This window comes from Pristiophorus japonicus, chromosome 2, assembly GCF_044704955.1.
Source record: "Pristiophorus japonicus isolate sPriJap1 chromosome 2, sPriJap1.hap1, whole genome shotgun sequence".
NCBI lineage: Eukaryota > Metazoa > Chordata > Chondrichthyes > Pristiophoridae > Pristiophorus > Pristiophorus japonicus.
In genome coordinates this window covers 283,404,299-283,429,311 of record NC_091978.1, presented here as the reverse complement: position 1 = coordinate 283,429,311, position 25,013 = coordinate 283,404,299, and the positions used below count along the sequence as shown (strand labels likewise).

At 44.4% G+C, this 25,013-nt stretch overlaps 1 protein-coding gene across 3 annotated transcripts in view; it reads right to left on the bottom strand.

Moving 5' to 3' along the window:
• lrba (LPS-responsive vesicle trafficking, beach and anchor containing) overlaps window positions 1-25,013 on the bottom strand; it is a 1,157,354-nt gene that overhangs the window by 115,746 nt on the left and 1,016,595 nt on the right. For all 3 annotated transcript variants that reach the window (XM_070871469.1, XM_070871472.1, XM_070871473.1), the window contains exon 47: window positions 927-1,094. In XM_070871469.1, the coding sequence (XP_070727570.1) occupies window positions 927-1,094 (168 nt within the window). The remainder of the gene's footprint in view (window positions 1-926; window positions 1,095-25,013) is intronic.

Sequence of the window (25,013 nt, the reverse complement as noted above, 5' to 3'; positions counted from 1 at the left end):
TCACTCGTCCAAGCCAGTTTCTGCTTGAAGAGGCCATCAGCATTTACTATTAAAAAAAGCAACAGACAGAACAAAAAATGAAGATGTTAAGTTACGACTGGCTTTTTGAAAAGGGCTACAAGTTGGTTAAACTTCCTTCAAGATTTTCAAAAACTCAGATCAGCACTTTAAAAATGTTAGAGTACAGCAGTCACAGATGCTGAAATGTTATAAAGATTGTTAAAGTTACGTCCACATAAAATATTTTGCAACTAAAATGATATTATATATATCATCAAAGATCATTGGGAGTTTTCACTTACAGCAAATGCACAAATGACTTTTTAGAACTTCAGGCAAGTTAGCTACACACTGCTTTAGTGCACACAAACTGGTGCTTGGCTGCTGTGCATCAGATTTTTTTTCTTGAATATGGTTTCAATTATCAGAGATATATAGCTGCATTTGGAAAAAAGATTTGAAAGCCTGAATGATTAAAAAGTTCCCTCTCTCTTACTGTGTCGGAGCCTGGTATGTAATGGTGTCGTTGTCATGCATCATAAAATCTCTGAGGGCAGTTAACAAAAGGTATATCAGAACTACTGGCCTGTCTTTAGCAACTTGGCAGTCATGGATAGTAAAACTCTTTGATACAAGGCTCTAATACTATTTTTCAAGCTATCTGTCACTGAATATCACAAGAAGACAAGCACATTTTTAAAAGTTCCACTCTGGAAAAAGTCTGAACTTTGATTGGTAATTTAGAACAAATAAACTTACTCTGTGCTCCATAGGCTACTTAAAATAATTTAGCGAACCGAAGACAGACAGTCACTGAACTGAGATCTAATCTTTTCATATCTCATGCTTCTGTAATTCTGGCAAAAAAAAACCCTGCTGGTTAATTCACTGTAGCATTTTGTCACTACCTTTTGCCACTAACTTACCTCTCTTAGCACTGGGTCATTGATGGAATTCAGGTTGACAGCTCCTTCATAGGTCAGGTAATAGAAGACATTGAGGCCTCGAACAGCCTCAGGCCCTTGCTGCTTATATCCAAAAATCAGATCAATCCACTGGTGAAGCTGGCAGGAAACAAACTCGCTCTCCAGAGCCTGCAAACCACAACAGAGGGGAAACATCAGTGTCAGATGAGTTATTCAGTTTCTGAAGTATGGATTCATTTTATATAACCCACCCTTTGTCTGAGCTGTATATCGACCATCAACTAATTAGGCAGTGGTTTAAAAACTTGTGTGCCCATTATTGTGATCTTTTCGCCTGGAGAATGTATATTCCCCGAGTGCAAAGGTCAAAACAAATGGAGGCGGGTACCTGTTACACCAACTCGTCAACCTTTTACATTGTCCCGGGCTTACCAGTTTGTGGGCAGAGGCCTGATGCTGTCACGCAAGTGAGGCAGGAGAGAGCATTCACAGCTGTCCTACCTCAATTCCATGTCAGTGTAGACATGGGGCATCTAGACACAGCACCACAAAGCTGACGTTTGGGGGGGGGGGGGGGGGAAAGAGATCAGGACCCTTCTTAGAGAGTTTGGGGGGACTTCAGAGCAAGTTTAAGACAGGACTGAAGGTAAATGGACCTGTTTTTTAAAAAAATTACAGATGAATTCTCAGTTCTTGGGGCCTTCTGGCTGCTGTTCATCAGTGTCCTGCCCTGTTTCTGGTGCTAAGCCCAGTTGTGGGCAGGCATGCCATGGGCCAGATTAATCGTCACTGCTCAGCCTGGACAGGTGCAGCACACTTCTGGTATGCTGCTTTAGGAAGAACCAGTGCACAGAGGAGTCAATAAAATTCAGCCCCTTCATTTCTGCCAGAAAATAAATGTTATGAGTGGCAATTCAAAGGCTGATTAACCATTAAAATTATGGCCTTAGCTGTTTCAGAACTTGTCAGCCAGACCACCTAACATAGTGCTGTTGGAAAAGGTTCCATTGGTCATGTGGTAAAGACCAGCAACCATAGAGTTCTAATAAGCAACACTAGTTGTAGCTTCAGAGAAAATCGCAACAATAGCATTGTATATTTATATAGCAAAATGTTCCACATGATAAAGAGTTCAGATCACTGATAAGCAAATAAAACCAAATTGGAACACAGAGAATAACAAGCACATGGGAGTAAAATCAAGTCATTGAACCTGGATGACATAAATTGAGACATCAGATTAGTCCTGAAATTATTGCCAGGTCATTCTCATACAGTAAAGTCTAAACAACATCAAGCAAGTCCCTCCCAAATTTACAGATGCTGTTAACTAAAACTTTATAAACTACACACCATATTTAGCAGTTTATTTTGAAAAGATTTTCATGAATTTACATAGTTAAGTCATTATATACTTTGCTCACTTGCAGAAGTACACACTTGTATATTGGTTTTATAAATACGATGGAAACAATACATGCTATGAGATGCTGCACTTTGTTTTACTCCGGCCATGAGAGAGAATTGATCTGGATGAGAGGTGTGTGCGTGCTTCTGCTGACTTCAATATTTCAGATAATTATCCTTTGCCAGCCTTCAGGTTTATTCATTTTGCGTCCCATTATAATCGTCCCAGGTGAGAATGATGCTTGATTTTAAGTGCACCAATTTGCTTCTACTTCCCCGCCTCTTGTAATAGACTATACATCAGCAATTTTGAATGATACGTATCTCAACCTGCCCCTTGTATTCCTCTCCTTCGATTCTGGTTTATTGATTGCCACGGCACTCTCCACTTCACCATGGGAGGAGACACTATGCCATTGCTCTGTGGAATTCTTTCCCAAAATCACTTTGACCCGGAATTTGCGGTCCAGATGGCAGCGAACTGGCAGCGTGCGCATCATTCGCCTTTGAAACTGACCACAACTTTGGGAGATCCTAAAGTTGCGGTCTGTCATTACTGCTCCTCCACAGGCTGTGTACCTCCGCCCCCCCGCCCCCCCCTCACCCAGCCCCCGCCACAGCGCTCTCCTCCAACAGAGCCAACAATCAGTTTAATCTCTGAAATCAGGGAAAGAGAGGAAAACTTCAGCTCTTCCTCAGTAATTAAGCAATTAGGTGTAATTGGGAATTTAACAGTTTACTCAGGGCTAAACAAAGGTTATGGCCCTGAAAAATGAATTTTAATTTTGTGCAGTGTCAAATTTATTCATTTTAATAAAAATAAAAATTTAAGATACTTTAAAAAAAAGATTTTTTTTACATGCGAGAGCCCCAATCTTTGTTTTGCACTAACATTTTTTTAAATTTAGAATTACGAGCTTACTCACTTCGTTGTTCGCTGTCTGCATTTTGATTGGCTGCTTTGACAGCTTGTTGACGTCACAGCAGCTCGCACTCATGGATCCCCATTAAACTCCGTTGATTTGAATTACGTTGAAAACCCGAACTTCTCGACAGAGATCGCGAGATCTTTGTGCGAAGCTGACTTCGGGGCCAGCAGCGAACGCCTTTACTTCGCCGCTGACTGTAAATTCGGGGCCTTTGTTTTTCTACCTCTCTTCCTGCAATCAAAATCCTCCTCTCTTTAGCCATCCAGTCTCTTTCCATCCATCCTCTTTCCATCCATCCTGCCCATCGATCCCATTTGTAAAACATTTTGCAAGCAAAGTACGAGATGAATGCAAGTTGCTGTTGTGTCTCTAAGTACTTTATTATGGATTGCTGCATCTCTCCTGAAAACAGCAACAATTATGCCAGTCCATGTTGTGAAAGGGCCTCCTTTTCAAATAAGTAGATCCACTGGCCAAATGGTTAGATCTGGCATTGCAAAATGTGTCACAGTATTTATGGTTTTCTGATCATCATCCAGAGCAGCTCAGTGAAAGAGCAGTCAAGGTACCCTTCCAGCAGTCTTTATATGCCACAGAGGGATAGAATTTTTTGTGGAGTGCGATAAGTTTGGTGTAGATTTTGAGTTAGCCTTACTGCATTGTCATTCTTTTCAATACACAAGTTGTGGAGGGTAATCTTGATACAACTCTTTTGATATTAAACAGGATGGGATATATTGTAGAAGTCTTAGGAACAAATTGATTACAAATTATATTATTTGGAGTTTTATCGTGTTTTTGATCTGTGTGCCAATAGTGGCCATCAACCCACACATTCACCCATCAATGTTCCTTTTATGTATGATAACTTTCACATAGAAGGATGAATAATTGAAACATAGTTAGATTACTAGCTGAACATTCTCTGTTTATATATAAAGTAATATTTTAAATAATACAAGAGCTTTATGGTTTTAAGCCTCTGAATGTTGAATTGCTACTAACATAAATATAAGACTGTGCAAGTTGTTGTTTCTGTCGTAATAATAATTTGTGTGCAGCAAACCAATAGCTAAGTATGCAATACATTCATTATTTAGTAAGCACTTACTGAAAGAAAAAACAGCAACATTTTGAACTGGTTCATTAAAATGCACATATTTTTGAAGACATACACAGTCCACAAGCAAAGTGCAAAATAACTACTCAGTGCAACAAAGTCACATAGAGACAAAACTCCTCCAATATGTTCAAATCACGACAAGCTGTTTGATTGCCACTGCAGTCTCATGTCACATTAAAGCATGACAAACATTAAACCATACACTTAAATGGCAATTTATATCATTTAAATGTTTACTGCTGGAGCAGCTCATCATTCATTTAAATGTGACTTTCTGACAGCTAATTTCAGTTAATTTTCTGTATCCACTTAATTAGAACTTTCAATCAAGAAAGAAGAAGGGCTTGTAAATGTTTTGTGGATAGGATGACATTTTCTTCTCGTTACAATGAGACTAGTGAATTGTAAACCTTTCCCCATAATGAATTATCAGATAGTACATCATGCCAGAGCAAAGACTGACCATATGGAAATCTGCTGCAATGATTCTTCTAGACGTATGCTTTGGACAGAATTTTATTTATGTTCACCTATAAACTAGAACCACCGCCATTCCTAGATACCAAAGGATAATTTACAGACATGATCCTTACAACAATGATAATGATGCAATAGACTACATTAAATGGCAATTGAATCTCTGGAAACAAAATTACATCATTAAAAATTGAGTTATGGCTATTTATAAACTTTAAAGAATCTTCTGGATGTCTGCACTAGTGAATTTATTTGTGGGTAATGAAACAGGACCCGATACATAGTAAAATGAGTAAAAAGTAGAACAATAAAGCAGAACATGCGAATTAATGAATCTTCATACGTACATAGTAGATCACTATGGGCAGGAATAAGTACATTTGTTTTCTTAAGTGAACATATAATATTTACCAGTTCAGTTATTTTTCTAGTTTCACAATACAATTCACAGAAATATAAGTAACAAAGAATTTATGCCATCCAAATTTTACAGGCGGTACTGGGACCGAAACTATGAAACCATATACACAAAAGTCAGAGGAGAAGGAAAGAAAACAGTAAAAAAATTAGGCTATTCTTTTACAGTTTGTCTTTTTAAAATTAATGATACCTGCATTTTACAGAGTTGCATTTCACTAAAATACAATGCATACTCAATATATTTTGTTCATAATAGAAAAATTCAGCAACCTAGATTTTTCCACTTAGATTGTACTCATGGCTGCTGTTCTGTTTGTAACATAATGGCCCAGATTTTGCTGTGAGCGACGAAGGAAAGGCTTTCGCCGTTTACCTTGCGTACCATTGCCCACAGACTTCTGGCAGGCTTGTCAGCGGAGACTTCCAGTCATCCACCATCTATTTGAATTTGGCATGCTCTACAGGGGATCTGTGGCACTGTGAGCATAACAAGCTCCAATCAGATTGAAGAATCCTCACTGAGACACGCAAACTGCAAAGCAGGTAGTAAAAAACAGGAAATATAAATGACATTTAAATCATTGTATAGGAAGTGAAATAAAGATTGGGACATACACATGGGATTTAGGGAAAGACATGAAAGAGAAAAGCAATTAAAAATTATTATAATTTTTGTATCTTCGAAAATCTGCAACATTAATTTTCTTCTGAAGGAATAAAACACTTAAAACTGCTTAATTTTTCAGGACCAGAGAGTTTGTTCAGCAGTAATTATCACTTACTATAACATTAAAAACTCAGTTACTCCTGATTGTACAAGACCCAACTTTCACATACGACTTTAGTGCGAGAATAGTGGGTGACTAGCCTTGTTCACGCCATCGCAGTGATCTCTGTGCAGATTCCATCGGCGAAGACTGCAACAGTGCACCCCGAGGAGGAGCAGGGTATCATTGAAAGTAACTTCCACATTTCTGCATTTAACTGCGCATGTACAGTCGCCAGGCGTTGCTGTCACTTTTACCCAGTATTAACAGCTAAATCTGGCCCAATACATACCACAATGCTCTCAACTCACGAGATAGCAACTAACTGTCTATTTGTTTGAATAAAGATGACACAAATATATCACATTTACACAGCTCATGCAAAATTAGCCTATATTTTACAAATGAGAACTAATGACTTCTATTGTGAATTAAAACCCAGCCCAGTCGACTCTGCAAAGTCCTCCTCACTAACATCTGGGGACTTGTGACAATTGGGAGAGCTGCCCCACAGACCAGTCAAGCAACAGCCTGACATAATCATACTCACAGAATTATACCTTTCAGCCAATGTCACAGACTCCTCCATCACCATCCCTGGGTATGTCTTGTCCCACTGGCAGGACTGACCCACTAGAGGCGGCGGCACAGTGATATACAGTCGGGACGGAGTGGCCTTGGGAGTCTTCAACATTGACTCTGGACCCCATAGAAACATAGAAAATAGGTGGAGTAGGCCATTCAGCCCTTTGAGCCTGCACCACCATTCAATATCATGGCTGATCATTCACCTCAGTACCCTTTTCCTGCTTTCTCTCCATATGCCTTGATCCCTTTATCCGTAAGAACTGTATCTAGCTCCCTCTTGAATATATTCCCTGAACTGGCATCAACAACTCTCTGCGGTAGAGAATTCCACAGGTTAACAACTCTCTGAGTGAAGAAGTTTCTCCTTATCTCAGTCCAAAATGGCTTACCCCTTATCCTTAGACTGTGTCCCCTGGTTCTGGACTTCCCCAACATTGGGAACATTCTTCCTGCATCTAACCTGTCCAGTCCCGTCAGAACTTTATATGTTTCTATGAGATCCCCTCTCATCCTTCTAAACTCCAGTGAATACAGGCCCAGTCAATCCAGTCTCTCCTCATATGTCAGTCCTGCCAGCTCGGGAATCAGTCTGGTGAACCTTCGCTGCGCTCCTTCAATAGCAAGAATGTCCTTCCTCAGATTAGGAGACCAAAACCGAACACAATATTCCAGATGAGGCCTCATAAAGGCTCCGTACAACTGCAGTAAGACCTCCCTGCTCCTATAATCAAATCTCCTAGCTATGAAAGCCAACATACCATTTGTCGTCTTCACCGCCTGCTGTACCTGCATGCCAACTTTCAATGACTGATGAACCATGACTCCCAGGTCTCGTTGCACCTCCCCTTTTCCTAATCTGCCGCCATTCAGATAATATTCTGTCTTCGTGTTTTTGCCACCAAAGTGGATAACCTCACATTTATCCATATTATACTGCATCTGCCATGCATTTGCCCACTCACCTAACCTGTCCAAGTCACCCTGCAGCCTCTTAGCATCCTCCTCACAGCACACACACCACCCAGCTTAGTGTCATCTGCAAACTTGGAGATATTACTCTCAATTCCTTCATCTAAATCATTGATGTATATTGTAAATAGCTGGGGTCCCAGCACTGAGCCCTGTGGCACCCCACTAATCACTGCCTGCCATTCTGAAAAGGACCCATTTATCCCAACTCTGCTTCCTGTCTGCCAACCAGTTCTCCATCCACGTCAGTACATTTCCTCCAATACCATGTGCTTTAATTTTGCACACCAATCTCTTTTGTGGGACCTTGTCAAAAGCCTTTTGAAAGTCCAAATACACCACACCCACTGGTTCTTCCTTGTCCACTCTACTAGTTACATCCTCAAAAAATTCCAGAAGAGTTGTCAAGCATGATTTCCCTTTCATAAATCCATGCTGACTTGGATCGATCCTGTCACTGCTTTCCAAATGCGCTGCTATTTCATCTTTAATAATTGATTCCAACATTTTCCCCATTACTGACGTCAGACTAACCGGTCTATAATTCCCCCTTTTTCAAAAAGTGGTGTTACATTCGCTACCCTCCAGTCCATAGGAACTGATCCAGAGTCAATAGACTGTTGGAAAATGATCACCAATGCATCCACTATTTCTAGGGCCACTTCCTTAAGTACTCTGGGATGCAGACTATCAGGCCCTGGGGATTTATCGGCCTTCAATCCCATCAATTTTCCGAACACAATTTCTTGACAAATAAGGATTTCCTTCAGTTCCTCCTTCTCGTTAGACCCTCGGTCCCCTAGTATTTCCGGAAGGTTATTTGTGTCTTCCTTCGTGAAGACAGAACCAAAGTATTTGTTCAATTGGTCTGCCATTTCTTTGTTCACCATTATAAATTCACCTGATTCTGACTGCAAGGGACCTACGTTTGTCTTCACTAATCTTTTTCTCTTCACATATCTATAGAAGCTTTTCAATCAGTTTTTATGTTCCCGGCAAGCTTCCTTTCATATTCTATTTCTCCCCCTCCTAATTAAACCCTTTGTCCTCCTCTGCTGAATTGTAAATTTCTCCCAGTCCTCGGGTTTACTGCATTATCTGGCCAATTTATATGCCCCTTCCTTGGATTTAACACTCTCCTCAATTTCCCTTGTGAGCCACGGTTGAGCCACCTGCACCGTTTTATTTTTACTCCAGACAGAGATGTACAATTGTTGAAGTTCATCCATGTCATCTTTAAATGTTTGACATTGCCTATCCACCGTCAACCCTTTAAGTATCATTCGCCAGTCTATTCTAGCCAATTCACGTCTCATACCATCGACGTTGCCTTTCCTTAAGTTCAGGACCCTATCTCTGAATTAACTGTGTCACTCTCCACCTTAATAAAGATTTCTACCATATTATGGTCACTCTTCCCCAAGGGGCCTCGCACGACAAGATTGCTAATTAGTCCTTTCTCATTACACATCACTCAGTCTAGGTTGGCCAGCCTTCTAGTTGGTTCCTCGAAAACCATCCCTAATACATTCCAGGAAATCTTCCTCCACCGTACTGCTGCCAGTTTGCTTAGCTCAATCTATATGTAGATTAAAGTCGCCCATGATAACTGCTGTACCTTTACTGCACGCATCCCTAATTTCTTATTTGATGCTGTCCCCAACCTCACTACTACTGTTTGGTGGTCTGTACACAACTCCCACTAGCATTTTCTGCCCTTTGGTATTCCACAGCTCCACCCATACAGATTCCACATCATCCAAGCTAATGTCCTTCCTTACTATTGCGTTAATTTCCTCTTTAACCAGCAACGCTACCCCACCTCCTTTTCCTTTCTGTCTATCCTTCCTGAATGTTGAATACCCCTGGATGTTGAGTTCCCAGACTTGGTCATCCTGGAGCCATGTCTCCGTGATGCCAATTATATCATATTCGTTAATTGATGCCTGCGCAGTTAATTTGTCCACCTTATTACGAATACTCCTCGCATTGAGGTACAGAGCCTTCAGGCTTGTCTTTTTCAACACACTTTGCCCCTTTAGAATTTTGCTGTAATGTGGCCCTTTTTGATTTTTGCCTTGAGTTTCTTTGCCCTCCACTTTTACTTTTCTTCTTTCTATCTTTTGCTTCTGCCCCCATTCTACTTCCCTCCGTCTCCCTGCATAGGTTCCAATCCCCCTGCCATCCCAACAGCACTAGCAAACACTCCCCCTAGGACATTGGTTCCGGTCCTGCCCATGTGCAGACCGTCCAATTTGTACTGGTCCCACCTCCCCCAGAACCGGTTCCAATGTCCCAAGAATTTGAATCCCTCCCTTCTGCACCACTCCTCAAGCCACATATTCATCTGAGCTATCCTGCAATTCCTACTCTGACTAGCACGTGGCACTGGTAGCAATCCTGAGATTACTAGTTTTGAGGTCCTACTTTTTAATTTAACTCCTAGCTCCCTAAATTCAGCTTGTAGGATCTCATCCCGTTTTTTACCTATATCGTTGGTACCTATATGCACCACGACAACTAGCTGTTCACCCTCCCCCTCCAAAATGTTCTGCAGCCGCTCCGAGACATCCTTGACCCTTGCACCAGGGAGGTAACATACCATCCTGGAGTCTCAATTGCGGCCGCAGATACGTCTATCTATTCCCCTTACAATAGAATCCCCTACCACTATAGCTCTCCCACTCTTTTTCCTGTCCTCCTGTGCAGCAGAGCCACCCACAGTGCCATGAACTTGGCTGTTGCTGCCCTCCCCTGATGAGTCATCCCCCCAACAGTACCCAAAACGTGTATCTCTTTTGTGGGGGGATGACCGCAGGGGACCCCTGCACTACCTTCCTTCCACTAGTCACCCATTCCCTATCCGTCTGTGTAACCTTTACCTGCGGTATGACTAACTCACTAAACGTGCTATTCACGACATCCTCAGCATCGCGGATGCTCCAGAGTGAATCAACCCGCAGCTCCAGTGCCGCAATGCGATCTATCAGGAGCTGCAGCAGGATACACTTCACGCACATGTAGTAGTTAGGGACACTGGAAGCGTCCCTGAGTTCCCACATAGCACAGGAGGAGCATGACACGTGTCCGAGCTCTCCTGACATGACTTAACCCCTAGATTAACTTAATTTGGCAACAACAATGATAAAGGTTAGCTGCTGATGAAGGAAAAGAAAAAGAAAAACTACTCACCAATCACAGCCAATCACTTACCCCCTTGGCTATGACATCATCCTTCGATTTCTTTCTACTTTTTTGCCTGGTCTCCCTGCTGCAGCTGCACCAGCAGGCCTCCTCCTCGACTCTGCCGCTCCCGACTGTTGATCCTTTATAGGCCTCCTCCGAACTCCCGCACCGCTTCCTCCTCGACTGCCGACGCTCCCCGACTGTTGGGCCTTTATCGGCCTCCTCCGAACTCCCACACCGCCTCCTCCTTGACGCTGCCGCTCCCCGACTGTCTCATGGCTTCAGGTCAAGGAGACCCCCTGTTGATTACCACTTACCGCCCTCCTTCAGCTGATGAAACAATACTCCTCCATGTTGAACACCACTTAGAAGAAGCACTGAGAGTACCAAGCGCACAGAATGTACTCAGGGTGGGGTACTTCACTGTCCATCACCAAGAGTGACTCAGTAGCACCACTACTGACTGAGCTGGCCGAGTCTTGAAGGACATAGCTGCGAGAGTGGGCCTGCGGCAGATGGCGAGAAAACCAACACAAGGGAAAAACCTACTTGACCTCATCCTCACTAAACTACCTGTCACAGATGCATCTGTCCATGACAGCATTGGTAGCAGTGACCACCGCACAGTCCTTGTGCAGATGAAGTCCCAGTTTCACACCGAAGACACTCTCCATCGTGTGGTGTGGCACAACCACCGTGGCTAAATGGGATAGATTCAGAACCGATCTAGGAGCTCAAAACTGGGCATCCATGAGGCACTGTGGGTCATCAGCAGCAGCATAATTGTATTCCACCACAATCTGTAACCTCACCAAGCGTCACTTGCTCACCAATAACCCTGCTCACCAATGCCCAGTTTGGGATTCGCCAGGACCACTTGACTCCAGACCTCATTACAGCCTTGGTCCAAACATGGACAAAAGAGCAGCATTCCTGTGGTGAAGTGAGAGTGACTGTCCTTGACATCAAGGCAGCATCTGACCGAGTGTGGCATCAAGTAAAATTGAAGTCAATGGGAATCAGGGGGAAAACTCTCCAGTGGCTGGAGTCATAACTAGCACAAAAGAAGATGGTTGTGGTTGTTGGAAGTCAATCATCCCAGCCCCAGGACATGGCTGCAGGAGTTCCTCAGGGCAGTGTCCTAGGCCCAACCATCTTCAGCTGCTTCATCAATGACCTTTCCTCCATCACAAGGTCAGAAGTGGGGATGTTCACTGATGATTGCACGGTGTTTTAGTGGCATTCGCAACTCCTCAGAAAATGAAGCAACCCATGCCCACATGCAGTAAGACCTGGACGACATTCAGGCTTGGGCTGATAAGTGGCAAGTAACATTCGCGCCATACAAGTACCAAACAATGACCATCTCCAACAAGCGAAAATCTAACCACCTCCCCATTATATCCAACGGCATTACCATCTCCAAATCCCCCATCAACATCCTGGGGGTCACCATTGACAAAAAACTGAACTGGGCCAGCCATATAAATACTGTGGCAACAAGACTGGGTCAGAGGCTGGGTATTCTGCGATGAGTGTCTCACCTCCTGACTCCCCAAAGCCTTTCTACTATCTACAAGGTACAAGTCAGGAGTGTGATGCAATACTCTCCAATTGCCTGGATGAGTGCAGCTCCAACAACACTCAAGAAGCTCAAAACCATCCAGGACAAAGCAGCCCGCTTGATTGGCACCGCATCCACAATCTTCAACATTCACTCATTCCACCACCGGCGCACCGTGGCTGTAGTACCATCTATAAGATGCACTGCATCAATTCGCCATAGCATCTTCGGCAGCACCTCCCAAACCCGCGACCTCTACCACGTAAAAGGACAAGGGCAGCATGGGAACACCATCACCTGCAAGTTCCCCTGTAATTTACACACCATCCTGACTTGGAAAGATATCTGTATTCCTTCATCGTCGCTGGGTCAAAATCCTGGAACTCCCTCCCTAACAGCACTGTGGGAATACCTTCACCACAAAGACTGCAGCGGCTCATCATCACCTTCTCGGTCGGTGGTGTAGCTAAGGAGTATACCGCCGACATTGCAAGGAAATTCGCACTTACCTCGTGAGAACCCCTCTTTGAGAACTTGCTTTCAAACGTTGTGCACAGCGGAAATCCGCATTTACCGAGTGTGAACCCATCCTTAAATCCAAGGAAGAGGCATATAAATTGGCCAGAAAAAGCAGCAAACCTGAGGACTGGGAGATATTTAGAATTCAGCAGAGGAGGACAAAGGTTTAATTAGGAGGGGGGAAATAGAGTATGAGAGGAAGCTTGCTGGGAACATAAAAACTGACTGCAAAAGCTTCTATAGATATGTGAAGAGAAAAAGATTAGTGAAGACAAATGTAGGTCCCTTGCAGTCAGAATCAGATGAATTTATAATGGGGAAGAAATGGCAGACCAGTTAAACAAATACATTGGTTCGGTCTTCACGAAGGAAGACACAAACAACCTTCCGGAAATAGTAGGGGACCGAGTGTCTAGCGAGAAGGAGGAACCTGAAGGAAATCCTTATTAGTCAGGAAATTGTGTTCGGGAAATTGATGGGATTGAAGGCCGATCAATCTCCAGGGCCTGATCGTCTGCATCCCAGAGTATTTAAGGAAGTGGCCCTAGAAATAGTGGATGCATTGGTGATCATTTTCCAATAGTCTATCGACTCTGGATCAGTTCCTATGGACTGGAGGGTAGCTAATGTAACACCACTTTTTAGAAAAGGAGGGAGAGACAAAACAGGTAATTATAGACCGGTTAGCCTGACATCAGTAGTGCGGAAAATGTTGCAATCAATTATTAAAGATGAAATAGCAGCGCATTTGGAAAGCAGTGACAGGATCGGTCCAAGTCAGCATGGATTTATGAAAGGGAAATCATGCTTGACAAATCTTCTAGAATTTTTTGAGGATGTAACTAGAATTTTTTGAGGAGTGGACAAGGAAGAACCAGTGGGTATGGTGTATTTGGACTTTCAAAAGGCTTTTGACAAGGTCCCACACAAGAGATTGGTGTGCAAAATTAAAGCACATGGTATTGGGGGTAATGTATTGATGTGGATGGAGAACTGGTTGGCAGACAGGAAGCAGAGAGTCGGGATAAACGGGTCCTTTTCAGAATGGCAGGAAGTGATTAGTGGGGTGCCGCAGGGCTCAGTGCTGGAACCCCAGCTATTTACAATATACATCAATGATTTAGATGAAGGAATTGAGAGTAATATCTCCAAGTTTTCAGATGATACTAAGCTGGGTGGCGGTGTGAACTGTGAGGAGGATGCTAAAAGACTGCAGGGTGACTTCGACAGGTTAGATCAGTGGGCAAATGCATGGCAGATGCAGTATAATGTGGATAAATGTGAGGTTATCCATTTTGGTGGCAAAAACATGAAGACAGAATATTATCTGAATGGCGGCAGATTAGGAAAAGGGGAGGTGTAACGAGACTTGGGTGTCATGTTACATCAGTCATTGAAGGTTGGCATGCAGGTGCAGCAGGCGGTGAAGGCAGCAAATGGCATGTTGGCCTTCATAGCTAGGGGATTTGAGTATAGGAGTAGGCAGGTCTTCCTGCAGCTGTACAGGGCCTTGGTGAGGCCTCAGGTGGAATATTGTGTTCAGTTTTGGTCTCCTAATCTGAGGAAGGACGTTCTTGCTATTTAGGGAGTACAGCGAAGGTTCACCAGACTGATTTCCGGGATGGCAGGACTGACATATGAGGAGAGACTGGATCGATTGGGCCTGTATTCACTGGAGGTTAGAAGAGTGAGAGGGGATCTCATAGAAACATATAAAATTCTGACGGGTCTGGACAGGTTAGATGCAGGAAGAATGTTTCTGACGTTGGAGAATCCAGAATCAGGGGTCACAGTCTAAGGATAAGGGGTAAGCCATTTAGGACCGAGATGAGGATAAACTTCTTCACTCAGAGTTGTTAACCTGTGGAATTCTCCACCGCAGAGAATTATTGATGCCAGCTCGTTAGATATATTCAAGAGAGAGTTAGATATGGCCCTTAAGGCTAAAGGGATCAAGGGGTATGGAGACAAAGTAGGAAAGGGGTACTGAGGTGCATGATCAGCCATGATCTTATTGAATGGTGGTGCAGGCCAGAAGGGCCAAATGGTCTACTCCTGCACCTATTTTTTATGTTTCTATCTTTGAGAACTTGCTTTCAAACATTGCAGAGTTGTGCATAGCGTAGTGTCCCACTGATCCCAGGATCACACCATTATGCGTTTGCGAACTTGCGATCACATGGTGCAGTGATCCTTTCACTTCCTGACTCTTAGCCAATTGCCAATCCAATATTCCCCATGTGAAATTCTGGGTAAACAGGTAATACAACCAGTGTGGTGTAAAAACAGAAAATGCTGGAAATCTCAGCAGATGAGGCAGCATCTGTGGAAAGGAAGCAGAGTTAATGTTTCAGGTCTGAGAGTGTTCGAAAAGAACAGATTCTGTGTGGCGTTCATTAAACAATCTTTTTATGTTGAAAATATCACTATTATACAATGTAATCATGAAATGGTAATTTTACTTTTTAAATGGTTAACATAGAAACTCTAGGTGATAGTAACCAGTGTTTAAGGCATATGAAATAGATCTGAAAAGGGTTTTCTGCAATGTAAAATAAAGTAGAAGTCTTTTTAAAAGTGTATGTTACTAAAATTGGCTTACTTCTAAAAGTAACTTTTTTGGAATTATAGATTGTTCTCATAAATCAAAAGAAAATGCCCGTTTTGATGTGGGATATGGAAGTGAAAGTTTACATATGGCCACTTGTAAAAGGGTTTATATCAGGAGTGCTGTAAATATTTAGTCAACAAACTGTATTTTTTACACAACGAGATGTTGAGACATTTAGGTGTAGACTAGGGAGGTTAATGGCTTAAAATAAAAACCTATCCAATGGCAGTAAATAATTGAACATACATATTTACCTATTGTACGGAACCAATTATCTTTGGATTTAGAGAGATGTGAAATGGTGCTAGTTGACTATTACTGTTATCCCCATATTCTCATTTTGTCAACTTGTCCCAGTTCTCTTTTTCTTCCTTTTTATGAGATTTGTTTTCTTTTTTTAAAAAAAAGTTATTGCCTTGGACATCCAATATGTGTACGAAAACACCATAGTTCATTCACATTAACTAAATCAACCATCGACATTCATCATCATCATCATAGGCAGTCCCTCGGAATCGAGGAGGACTTGCTTCCACTCTTAACATGAGTTCCTTGGTGGCTGAACAGTCCAATATGAGAACCACAGACTCTGTCACAAGTGAGGCAGATAGTCGTTGAGGGAAGGGGTGGGTGGGACTGGTTTGCCACACGCTCCTCCCGCTGCCTGCGTTTGTTTTCTGCATGCTCTCGGCAATGAGACTCGAGGTGCTCAGCGCCCTCCCGGATGCACTTCTCACACTTAGGGCAGTCTCTCTGGCCAGGGACTCCCAGGTGTCAGTGGGGATGTTGCACTTTATCAGGGAGGCTTTGAGGGTGTCCTTGTAACATTTCCTCTGCCCACCTGTGGCTCGTTTGCCGTGAAGGAGTTCCGAGTAGAGCGCTTGCTTTGGGAGTCTTGTGTCAGGCATGCGAACAATGTGGCCTGCCCAGCGGAACTGATCAAGCATGGTCAGTGCTTCAATGCTGGGGATGTTGGCCTGGTCGAGGACGCTGATGTTGGTGCGTCTGTCCTCCCAGGGGATTTGTAAGATCTTGCAGAGACATCGTTGGTGGTATCTCTCCAGCGACTTGAGATGTCTGCTGTACATGGTCCATGTCTCTGAGCCATACAGGAGAGCGGGTATTACTACAGCCCTGTAGACCATGAGCTTGGTGGCAGTTTTGAGGTCTGGTCTTCAAACACTCTTTTCCTCAGGCGATGTTGAATCTCGTCGTCAATGCCTGCTCTTGTTGATTAGAGGCTCCCGAAGTATGGGAAATAGTCCACGTTGACCAGGGCCGCGCCATGCATCTTGATGACTGGGGGGCAGTGCTGTGGGGCGAGGACAGGCTGGTGGAGGACCATTGCCTTACGGATGCTTAGCGTAAGGCCCATGCTTTTGTAAGTCGACTATGTCCTGGAGTTCAGCCTCTGTATGTGCGCAGACGCAGGCGTCGTCCGCGTACTGTAGCTCGACGACAGAGTTTGGGATGGTTTTGGACCTGGCCTGGAGATGGCGAAGGTTGAACAGGTTCCCACTGGTTCTGTAGTTTAGTTCCACTCCAGCGGGGAGCTTGTTGACTGTGAGGTGGAGCATGGCAGCAAGGAAGATTAAGAGGGTTGGGGCAATGACGCAGCCCTGTTTGACCCCGGTCCAGACGTGGATTGGGTCTGTAATGGACCCGTTGGTAAGGATCACGGCCTGCATGTCGTCGTGGAGCAAGCGGAGGATGATGACGAACTTTTGGGGGCATCCGAAGCGGAGGACGACGCTCCATAGACCCTCGTGGTTGACAGTGTCAAAGGCCTTTGTAACATTAAACTGTTAGGGTTAACCAAATGGTAAAAAAGGACTGTAAAGGAAATGGACAATTAATGAAACCAAACCAGACGCCTGGTGCTGTGCAACAGGCTTCCAGAGCCTGTTTGCACCAGACTTAAAAATTTTCTCCGTAATTACTTCACAGTAGGTGTGCAATTAGCCCAATCCTTCGCTAGCACGTTCAATTATATGGAGGAGTGAAAGACGCAGTGAAGCCTATGTGCAGTCGGAACTTGCGCCAGTTTCAAAGGCGGTAAGGCAGCGTACTCTGAAAGTACACACCGTCATACCGACCGCAAATTCAGGGCCAATGTTTAATTTTTCGCAATTACAGATTTGTAGCTGCTTTAAGTTGAGTACATTCAGGGGTGAGATAGATAGATTTTTGGACTCGAGGGGAATCAAAGGATATGGGGATCGGGCAGGAAAGTGTTGAGGTCCAAGGTCAGCCATGATCTTATTGACGGCAGAGCAGGCTCGATGGGCCTCGTGGCCTATTCCTGCTCCTAATTCTTATATTCTTAAGGTAAACTTATGAGATCTCTCTCACGATCATCATTGCTAAAGTCCAGTTCGAAAAACAGTTCAGCTGCAGTGCGACATTTACATTACCAAACTTTAGACTTTCTGGAGGTGGGACATTTTCTAACAAGCTCTCAGTGGGGCACTTTGAAGTGTTCACATGCCCACAAACAATTCTGTAGAAGCAAACCAAGTGCTGCCACATAAACAAAGCATCAGTTCTATCTTCTGAGTAGCTCAGATCTGGTCAAGTTACACGACTACGGGTTCAGACAGACTCCATCAGTTCTAAGCCAGTCTGCTAGCAGGACATCTCACCATGGGGGAAAGACTGACAGAGTCTCACTCTGCATCAAGTGAGCTTCCTGCCAACTAAACCATTCAATGCAATTGATGTCAGAAGTTGTCGAGAAATCTGTGACCTATTTCAATTTCTTCCATCTGGAAAGTGGCATGGGCAGAAAGGAAAGCGAAAATAAAATACACCAAAATAGAAGAGCTCATATCCCGATGCCTAACTTTGGGGGGAAAAATTAAAGAGATCACTCACTGCATGTTAACCACATGGCGCTCTTTGACAAATCTGTAATTGCATATTTGCAAGCTAAAATCAAAGCATCCAAAAATTTGTCACATTTAAAATATTTACAAACTTTCAAATCAAGATGGTTTTTAGAAGTGAAACAGCAGCTCACAATTCTAGATTTTACAGATCATTACTCCTACTGAATGTCTTGGCCTATTCTTCTCACATCACTAAAATATACTTTATTCTACGTCAAAATGCTGCACTGCAAGTTGAATATTTAAGGCGAAATGAATAGCTCCAATGTTATTTCGTCATGATGCAATTAAGCCTTGTCCTTGAATTACAGAATAATTGCCAGCTGGGACCTGCATAACTCAGTAGCCAGTACTTTCTAGATTATTTGTAATTTTGAATTATATGTGGAGGAAAATATTGAAAATTCAAACATATGTGGCATTTTTTTAAAGCACCAAGAGAAAACCCAAAGAATAGCCAGAGAATAAAATATCTTCTAGACGTAATAACTTAAAGAATAAAGATTTTGTTTCCACTGTGTTACCAGCATTGGAGTGGTGTTGGCTCTGTTTGTTGATTATGGGATGTAACTTAATACAGGGATTCAATAACACTATAAACTGTAAGCACTACAGAACTGTTCAGAAACCTGGAGATTAGCTGATAGCCTGCAACTTATCTCTAAATTCAGGAAAGGGTCAATTCAAAAGCAGTGAGAGAAATGTCAAGGCTGCAGCACAGAGTAGTGATTTGGATAAAAATAGGCAGAGTGGGTCATGAAGGGACATAGAGCTTAACAAAGGTAACAAGGTATCAGTGACTAAGGTGACATCAAAAAATAAAGTAAGTCTTGGATTTATATAGCGCCTTTCACGACCACCGGGTGTCTCAAAGCGCTTTACAGCCAATGAAGTACTTATGGAATGTAGTCACTGTTGTAATAATGTGGGAAAAATAGAAAATACTGGCGGCTAAAGGCACTATATCTGAATGCGCGAAGCAGTCGCAACAAAGTAGATGAATTAATAGCACAGATAGAACTAAATGGGTTTGATCTAATACCCATTACGTGGTTGCAGAGTGACTAAATATTCCAGGATACTTGATTTTTAGAAGAGATAGGCAGACTGGAAAAGGTGGAGGGGGTAGCAACAGTAGAGAGAAAGATTCTTGGTTCAGAAAATCAAGATATAGAATCACTTTGGGTGGAGCTAAGAAACAACAAAGGGCAGGAAACACTGGTGGAAGTAATTTATAGGTCCCCTAACAGTAGTTGTCGTGTCAGGCACAGTAGAAGTCAGAAAATTAGAGGTGCATGTAATAAGGGTAATACAGCAATCATTGGGGACTTTAATTTTCACATTGACTGGGCAAACCAAATTTGCAGTAACAGTGCAGAGGACGAGTTCTTGGAATGCATTCAAGATAGTTTTCTAGATAGGCCTTGCCAGCGACGCCCATATCCCAGGAACAAATTTTTAAAAATTGGTAGAAGGATTAGAGGGGAGTTGAAGAGACAGTTTTTCACCCAGAAGGTGATGGGCATCTGGAACTCTCTGTCTAAAAGGGTGGTAGAGGCAGAATCCCTCATCATATTTAAGAAGTACTTGGATATCCATTTGAAGTGCCGTAAAGTACATGGCTTGGACCAAGAGCTAGAAAGTGGGAATACGTTGGATAATTCATTTTCGGTCGGCACAGACACGATGGGCCTCCTTCTGTGCTGTAAATTTCTATGATTCTACGAGATCAATATGTCGAGGAACCAACTCAGGAACAGGCTACTTTAGATCTAGTATTGCACAATGAGACAGGGTTTATTAATAACCTTGTGGTAAAGGAGCCTCTGGGGAGCAGTGATCATAATATGAAATAATTTTATATTGAGATTGAGAGTGATTTAATTGGGTCCAAAGCTAGGGTCTTAAATCTGAACAGGTGTGAGAGATGAGTTGGCTAAGGTAGGTTAGGAAACTAGATCAAAAGATTTGATGGGAGATAAGGAATGGAAAATATTTAAAGAAATAATTTGTAATCCACAACAAATATACATTCCCTTAAGGAATAAAAGCCGCACGGGAAAAATGGTTTAACCGGAGCTAACAAGAGAAGTTAAAGATAGTATTAGATTAAAGAAAGAGGCTTATAATGTTCACAAAATGAGTAGTAAGCTTGAGGATTGGGAGAATTTTAGAATTCAACAAAGAAGGAACAAGAAATTGATAAAGAGAGCGCAAATAGAATACGAGAGTAAACTAGCAAGAGACATAAAAACAAATTGTAAATGCTTCGATAGGTATGTAAAAAGGAAGAGATTAGCAAAAGTAAATGTGGGTCCCTTACAGGCAGAGACAGGAGAAATTATAATGGAGAATAAGGAAATGGCAGAGACATTAAACAAATGCTTTGGGGCCGAAATTGCCCTCCGCCCGAAACAGGGCGCACCTACCATTTTTTTTTAGGTGCTCCGTCCACCCTAATGCATGGGGCGGGCATTCCGGTGATTTTCAGCTCTTTGATTTCTGTTTCCGGTCGGAGCGGTGTTGGTGTCGGGAGAGGGGTGGAAGTGCGGTCGGGTCGGAGTGGCCGCCACTCGCGGCATGGAACGGAGCGACTGACGCTTCAGTTAAAGGGCAGGGCCGCTGTAAACTCTGCATTTTTTTCCAAAAGAGGGTCGCTTGGTTCTGTAAAGTCCTTACTCTACAGTATGAAACCACACGAGGCACATTCTGGGGACAAGGTCACTCTGTGACCTTGATTCTTTATTCACAGGACTCCAAAGTCGATGACTCTGCGTGGGACCTCCCTTTTTATACCTGTGTGATCAGGTAAGGAGTGTCTCCCACAAGTTCACCTCTTGTGGTCAAGGTGTGCATCTAGGTTGAGTGTATACAGTAATACAGTGGTGTTACATTGTGGTTACACACATGACATCACCTCCCCCCCCCCCCACCACCAAAGTCTTATTGGGATCATAGGTTTAGTCTTTCAGGTGGTCTACGCTCCCTCGTGGAGCGCCGCAGTTGGGGCTCTGGTTGTTGGACAGTGACAGTGTCTGTCAGCTGTGGTGATTCCGGCCTGTCCGGGCTGACTGCAGGGACTGCGCATTCTTCTGATTGCTCTTGTTGCTCGTTCACTGGCAGTGGTGTGAGCTCCATCTCATGGTCTTCAGGTTCCTCCGTGTCGATGCTGAACCTTTTTTTTTACTTGGTCCCGATGCTTACGGCATATCTGACCATTGTTGAGTTTTACCACGATAACCCTATTCCCTTTTTGTCAATTACAGTGCCCTCAAGCCATTTGGGCCCCATGGCGTGATTGAGGACGAATACAGGATCATTTATTTCTATACATCTCCCCCTCAAATTTCGGTCATGGTACTCGTTTTGTGACTTGCGCTTGCCCTCAACTATGTCGGTCAGGACTGGTGAATGAGGGCTAACCGAGTTTTGAGTGTCCGTTTCATTAGTAGCTCTGTGGGTGGGACCCCCATGAGCAAGTGCGGTTGGGATCTATAGGCCAGCAGGAGACGCAACAGATGGCATTGTAGGGAGGGTCCTTGAATCCTCAGCATACCTTGCTTAATGATTTGGACCGCATGTTCCGCCTGGCCATTGGAGGCTGGCTTGAACGGCGCAGTCCTGACGTGGTTGATGCCATGGCCCGACCATAAACTCTCGGAATTCATAGCTTGTGAAACATGGGCCATTATCGCTAACCAGGATGTCCGGCAAGCCATGGGTTGCAAAGATCGCATGTAGGCTTTCCACGGTGGTGGATGACGTGCATGAATTCAGAATGATGCACTTGATTCATTTCGAGTACGCATCTACCACAATAAGGAACATCTTATCCACGAACAGGCCTGCGTAGTCAACATGAATGCGTGACCATGGCCTGGTGGGCCAGGGCCACGGGCTGAGCGGGGCCTCCCTGGGGGCATTACCCAGCTGGGCACACGTCGTGCACCTGCGAACACAGTGTTCCAGGTCTGAATCAATTCCAGACCACCAAACATGTGACCGGGCAATGGCCTTCATCAGCACAATGCCTGGGTGCTTGCTGTGGAGTTCCCTGATGAATGCCTCCCTGCCCTTCTGGGGCCTAACTACCTGGCTGCCCCATAGTACGACCCTTGGATGGAGATCTCATCCATCCGTCTGTGGAACGGTCTGACCTCCTCAGGGCATGCTCCGTGTGCGGGCGCCCAATCCCCAGTCAGGACACATTTCTTAATCAGGGATAGGAGTGGATCTCTGTTTGTCCAGATCTTGATCTGGCGGGCTGTGATGGGGGAGCCTGCGCTGTCAAAGGCATCGACAACCATGACCATCTCGGTGCTTTGCTCCATTGCCCCCTCAGTGGTGGCCAGTGGAAGCCTGCTGAGCGCATCAGAGCAATTTTCAGTGCCGGGCCGGTGCCGGATGGAGTAGTCATAAGCAGCCAGCGTGAGAGCCCATCGCTGTATGCAAGCTGATGCGTTGGCATTAATAGCCTTGCTGTCTGACAACAGGGATGTTAATGGCTTGTGGTCCGTCTCTAATTCAAACTTCCTACCAAAGAGGTACTGATGCATTTTTTTTGCACCATAGACTCATACAAGCGCTTCCTTCTCGACCATCCCATATCCCCATTCTGCTTGAGCGCGCGACCTGGAGGCATAAGCCACAGGTTGTAGTTGACCCTCAGCATTGCCCTGCTGCAACACACACCCAACCCCATAGGACGATGCATCACGTCAGAACCAATTTTTTTTACAAGGGTCGTACAGGGCCAACAACTTGTTTGAACAAAGTAGGTTTTGCGTCCGATCAAAAGCCCGTTCCTGACAGTCCCCCCAAAACCAATCGCAACCCTTACGCAGGAGCACGTATAGCGGCTCCAACAATGTGCTCAAGTTCGGCAGAAAGTTCCCGAAATAGTTCAACAGTCCCAGGAATGACCGCAACTCCGATGTGTTGCTGGGCCTGGGTGCTCATCGAATCGCCTGTTTTGGATTCGGTGGGCCGAATCCCATCTGCAGCAACCCTCCCGCCCAGAAACTCAACCTCAGGAGCCAAGAACACACATTTAGACTTCTTGAGTCACAGGCCTACCCGGTCCAGTCAGCGTAGCACCTCCTCCAGGTTGTGGAGGTGTTCCTCGGTGTCTCGACCCGTGATGAGGATGTCGTCCTGGAATACGATCGTTCCAGGAATGGATTTAAGCAGGCTCGCCATGTTTCGTTGAAAAATCGCGGCCACTGATCAAATACCAAACGGGCACCTGTTATAAACGAACAGTCCCTTGTGCGTGGTGATGGTGGTCAGTAGTTTAGATTCGTCGGCCAGTTCCTGGATCATATAGGCTGAAGTGAGGTCCAACTTGGTGAACAGCCTGCCGTGAAGAGGTCCTCCGCTCTCGGGGGCGGGTATTGATCTGAGAGAGACACCCGATTGATGGTGGCCTTATAGTCGCCACAGATCCTGACAGAGCCATCCGCTTTTAGGACGGGAACAACGGGGCTCGCCCAGTCGCTGAATTCAACAGGTGAGATGATGCCCTCTCAACAGCCGGTCCAATTCGCTCTCGATCTTTTCCCGCATCACATACAACACCATTCTGGCTTTGTGGTGCACTGGCCTGGCGTCCGGGGTGATGTGGATCACTACTTTAGTGCCTTTGAAAGTCCCGACGCCGATTGGAATAGTGAATCGAATTGATGTAGGACTTGAGAGCACGAACTTCGCTCCACAGATGACATTGCGTGAACATCCCCCCCAGTTCCAGTTCATCTCGGCTAACCAGCTCCTCCCCAACAGTGCAGGACCATTGCCCGGGACAATCCAGAGCGGCAGCCTATTCACTAACCCATTGTGTGTGACAACCAACATTGCACTGCCTAGCACCGGAATGATTTCTTTAGTGTAAGTCCGTAATTGTGTCTCAATTCGTGCTAATTTGGGTCTACTGGCTTTAAGTGGCCATAGCTTCTCAAATTGCGTGACTGGCTGGCCCCAGTGTCCAGCTCCATGCGTACTGGGATACCGTTTAATAAAACCCTCATCATCATTGGTGGCGTTTTGGTGTATGAACTGTGAATATTCGTCACAGGGACCCGCTGAACCTCGATGTCCATCGATTTATCCCAAAAGTCATCCTGCCTCAAAGAACCCTCTTCTGGTCCATCCGCCTCATCTATTAGTCTGGTTGCAGACTTCCTGCACATTTGAGCTAAGTGGCCACTGAAATTGCAGTTCCTGCAGACAATCTGTTCAAATCTGCAAGATCTAGCTGAGTGTTTTCCCCCACACCTCCATCATGAGTTAAAGTTTCCATTGTTGCGAACAAAGGGACTATGGCCAGGTATTCCGCGCTGACTGTCCCTTTGACTGCTCTTAAGTACCCTATTGGTGGGTGTCAATGGCCCCATCCCAGGCCGCATTGTCCACTGTGTTGGCGTGAATGTCCGTTCAGCCTGCCATTGTCTCTGTTGAAGTCCTACTCTGGGGTCTATTATTGCCTGGAGCGTGTCAGACTGCCCCTGCCTGCCTGCGGGGGCTCTGAGTCACATTGATGATGTTGACTCCCTGATCCATCGCCGTGTTAGACGCAGAATTGCGTGCGTATATTATTTTCGTCTCTTCCTCCCCCGCCATGAAATTTGAGCTAACAACGCC